Raw genomic sequence first — 4280 nt, 5'->3', positions numbered from 1 at the left:
ATTCTACCCACCCAACTAGCACTATAGTCAAAAAGCATTTCTGTTTCTATGGTATGTATTGAGCTATGCTATTAACCAGTATCTATAAACTATTTACCAATAACAGACTGCTAGAATACAATACAAACAGCCCTTATTATTATGAAATATTTGCTATATTATTCACGAAGACACAATTAATGCCCAACAAGGCTCTATCGAGTGCTGTGGGCAGCCTTCCAGCAACTAACATTCTCTTTAGTCACTGTAAATAACTCAAGTACTGGAATAATGCTTTATTTTTCCATAAAAAAACAATAACCACTACCTCTATCTAAAAATCAGTTATTAAGAAATGAGCCTTACCTTGTATGATAATGAACTTCTTTTACCGGATGCATTTGGTTTCACCACTAAATATAATACTAGATTGACGGCAGTTACAAAAACAGAACAGATGCACAACCACATCAAGTGAGTTTCCAATACTGAGAAGTTCTCCAAGAAGAATGATGGAATGAAGATGCTTAGGATAATTGAGAATATGCATAAAAGATGGGTATACAGTAGTCTCTTGATATCAGCATTTTTCATGGTGTTTCCTTGAGTGGCTGTCTAATAAAAAACAAATTAAGAAGATCATATGCAATAATGACTTTTCCATTGTTCTAAATGTTCCAACACCTAAGAATAATTATGAGCCAAAGTCAATTTTCTAAGTATTAGTTTCAGAATATGGGAAAATGCATATGTGTGTATGCACATGAAGACTAATATAGTAAACAGCTCTCATAGCTAAGAAGGACAAATTTTCTAATTTCTTAAATATGTGTGACTGGTTTCTGCAAAAGGGTCATGTGCTAGGACCAATTAAGTGATTCCTTTTCCTTTTTTTTTTTTCTCCAAAATCAGAGGTGAGAACAAACTGCATGGAGTAATGATCTGCCCTGTTGGAAATATAACCTATGCATTCTAGAAACTTTGAATATACTTTGGCTAAATTGTTGGCATTTTTTACCATTGTGGATCCTTGTCTAATATCATAGTAGTTCACATCTTCTAACAAATGCCCAGTGATACCAAGTGCACACTTGAATACGCAAACGGTGACTAGTGTAATCAAGAGTTCAAAAAACATTATGCTAAACTAAGGGATCCTAGCGCTCCAGAAATACCAAAATGACAATGTTTGTTACAGGTGTTAAATTCCAATAAAAAGTAGAACACAAATGGAAGGAGGAAAATTTACTCTTCCTATATCACACACACACACACACACACACACACACACACCTTTATAAATTACCTAGCAGAGAGCTTACACATAGCACAATTGTTAAATAAGGATCTTATTAATTTAAAGTAATAGTCCCTATGTAACTCTGGTTATTCCAGTATATTTTATACACACACAGAGGGGGCACCCACTAGCACAAAAGGGCAAGCCCAGGACTTACCCCAACAACTCTCCATTAATTCGCACTATAATTCTCAAAGGTAAATATCTTACTGATAAGGAAATAGGCTAAAACAAGTTAGAGGACACGCGTAAGATCCCAAGCTTCCACGTGCAACGCCATTTCAAATAAAGACACACACCAGGGATCGGGCCGAGAAGCTTATGAATGGCAAGAAGGGAGAAAGGAAAAATGTCTCAGAGGTCCAATCTCAGGGGCGGAAGCAGATCAGCAATTCACTGTCTCAACAGGCATCCCTTCGCACACTTCCTTCTGGGCCATTCTCAGAATCCCAACTGGCATGAGAGGATTTGGATGTAACACAGGGAGCAATACCTCAACTCAAATGCTTCCTGAATCAATGATGAACGAAAGAATGAATGAATGAACGAGGGGCCAAACAAAGGAGAGTGGGTCAAGTGTTAGCCCCTCTTGAGAGACCAGCCCTGTGCGAGGCCCTCAGAGCGAGCGAGGGCCACCCATCAGGCGCCCCTAAGACACCCATCAGGCGCCCCTAGGGAGGCTACAGCCCTGGCGTCCGCGGTCACACCTGGCCCGGGTCCGCAGACATTGTCGGGGGGAGAGAAGGCCGTTCTGAGAGCGGCCCCCGGAGACTTCGCGGGAACCGCCTGGCCCCACCATGAACGGGGTCGCTTAGGACTCAGACCAAACCTCGGCCGGCCGGAGTGCAGGCAGCGGGGGCCGAGCTGAGGGGCATAATCAAAAAGCGCAGGTGTGGAGACCAGGGGAGACGGAGGCAGCCACAGCACATCAGAGGGGCGTCAGGACAGCCCCTGGGTCACTCGGGAAGGGTGGCGTGGGCGGGCCGGGGGCACAGAAGCTCGTGGGCATCTGGGCAGTTGACAGGGTTGCTTGCACCCCCCGGAGGCCCGCGTGCCGGACCGTTCGGCTGGGCTTACCTAACTCTCCCGCCCGCCGAAGGGAAAGGGCAGCTACCACCTCCCACCATCAGGTGCGACACTTCGCGCAGGCGCAGGCCTAGGGGGCGGAACCCTAGGCCGCACAGCCAATTGCGGAAGTGGAGGGGCGGGCAAAGGAAGCAGTCCCGCCTTCCCTCTTAAGTTTATTCCTCCCTTGGCTTTCCAGGTGTTGAAAAGGCCGGCGGAGGGCGGAGAGCCCGGAAGTGGGTTGTGGTAACCCGGAAGGGGTGTCCTTCCCTGGCGTGTATTGTTGTTTTCAAGCTGCTCCGGCTACTGCGACTAAGGGAACCGTCGCGGAAGGATGGTGTGCGAAAAATGTGAGTTAAGGGGTCGCTCTTGCGGAAGAAGGGGGGTAGGAGAACCTAACTGGAGTTCCCCGGGAACTTTGCCCCTTTTCTTTTGGTTCCGCCATTGATCTCTGGTTCTAGTCTCTGTCCTCTTGCCCTGCCCTTTGACTATTCCTGCCCCAGCCCAACGATCATATTGTCCTATATGTTTTGCATTCCGGATGGTCTGAGTTTTTGTACCTCTTTGTCTATTTGCGTTGCTTCCTCTCAACCCAGAATATCATCCCATACAGCTTCTTGACGGGTTCCCTCACCCCACAGACCCTCAAGGCTGGAATGAATTTACTTCAGATCTCACTCATAAGTGGGATATAATTAACAACATAAACTCGTGAGGAGGGGGTCAATGGGGGGGAGGAGACATAGGTAATACTTCAAACAATAAAAATAAGAAAGTAAGGAAGAAGGGAGCACTGACTTGAATACACATTAACACAGTTAATTTTACAGGTGGTGATTATACAGTGCATTAATTTTAATGCATTTTTCAAAATTTTGCATCAGAGGTAATCATGAAATGTGTAAATAATCTTCTCAAGTATCTTATCAAATTATTTTGTAGAATCACTTTCTGTGCTTTAAATTATGTGTACAAATATCAGTAGTTCAGATAGTCCTGGACATAGTTTTGATATTACTAGTAGTAAATAACCACACCACTTTAAAAATTAAAAACATTTCTGACAATATTCATTGTACCTGCTACTTTAGACAATTTAGTGAAAACATATCCATTTTAATTGTGGTGAATGCAATGTGTGAGTTCAGAGAAATGAAACGTCTTACTTTTTATATTACCTTGTCAACTAGAGGTAGGGCAAAAGGCATGATGGGTTTAGATTTGAGGTATAAGAACTGGAATCTAACAGGAATCAGTTGTGGTCTGGAAGCAAAATTCAACAGTGAGGGTGTTTCCCCTTTATACAATAACCAACAACCATGAAAAGTACTGAGCACCTGGCACTTGACTGGAAGAGAAAGTTCAGTGGGCCTCAGAAAAACAGTGATATGGCATTCGGGCAGAGCTGCTTCTCCTCACTGATTTTGCCATGTCAAGGAAAACGTGGTGTCAGTGAGGGTGGAGATAGTCTCCTTGGTTACCATTTTAGTTGATTTTTCCAAACTTTTGAGGTCTTTCAGACATTAAGCAATATTCTACACACAATCCCAGATATCCTACTTACCCAATACATTTTCTACACTATTCTGTTGGTTAAGGTTCTTTGGATTTCAATTAACAGAATCTAATTATAGCTCTTTAACTAAAAAGGATATTTGGATACTGGGGCATTTCACAGAAACCAAGAAGGAATGACATATCAGAAATTAAGACAATTCTAGGGTCCTCATGAATCTACTCCCTAGAGCACTGCCCACCTACCAACCTGTCCTGGTCCCTACATCTTCCATTTCAAATATTCAGATATTCTGGAGAAGCGTGTCTCATTTGCCTAGCTTTGGTTATAGGTTTTTCTCTAGGCTATTCAGTGAATTTATTCAGGGAGAAGGTTGAGTATTGCAAAAATTATTACTAAGAGCTTATTCTTGGAAAGAGT

General features: G+C 43.2%; 2 protein-coding genes across 4 annotated transcripts in view; one reads left to right on the top strand and one right to left on the bottom strand.

Moving 5' to 3' along the window:
- PIGF (phosphatidylinositol glycan anchor biosynthesis class F) overlaps window positions 1-4280 on the bottom strand; it is a 79407-nt gene that overhangs the window by 23592 nt on the left and 51535 nt on the right. Inside the window, exons 1-3 of one of the 3 annotated variants that reach the window (XM_015557877.1) lie at window positions 2357-2449; window positions 1437-1789; window positions 346-594 (exon numbers count right to left, since the gene is read on the bottom strand). In XM_015557877.1, the coding sequence (XP_015413363.1) occupies window positions 346-573 (228 nt within the window). In that variant the 5' untranslated portion in view covers window positions 574-594; window positions 1437-1789; window positions 2357-2449. Of the gene's footprint in view, window positions 1-345; window positions 595-1436; window positions 1790-2356; window positions 2450-4280 lie in introns of those variants that run through there. The other 2 variants (XM_006778634.2, XM_015557876.1) reach the window with 2 other exon arrangements.
- Window positions 2577-4280, top strand: part of CRIPT (CXXC repeat containing interactor of PDZ3 domain) — an 8449-nt gene continuing 6745 nt past the window's right edge. Inside the window, exon 1 of the mRNA XM_006778635.2 lies at window positions 2577-2694. Within this exon, the coding sequence (XP_006778698.1) occupies window positions 2679-2694 (16 nt within the window). The 5' untranslated portion in view covers window positions 2577-2678. The remainder of the gene's footprint in view (window positions 2695-4280) is intronic.

This window comes from Myotis davidii, unplaced genomic scaffold (assembly GCF_000327345.1).
Source record: "Myotis davidii unplaced genomic scaffold, ASM32734v1 scaffold6, whole genome shotgun sequence".
Lineage (NCBI taxonomy): Eukaryota > Metazoa > Chordata > Mammalia > Chiroptera > Vespertilionidae > Myotis > Myotis davidii.
Note: the sequence above shows the minus strand (reverse complement) of the source record. Positions and strands in the feature narration are given on the sequence as shown.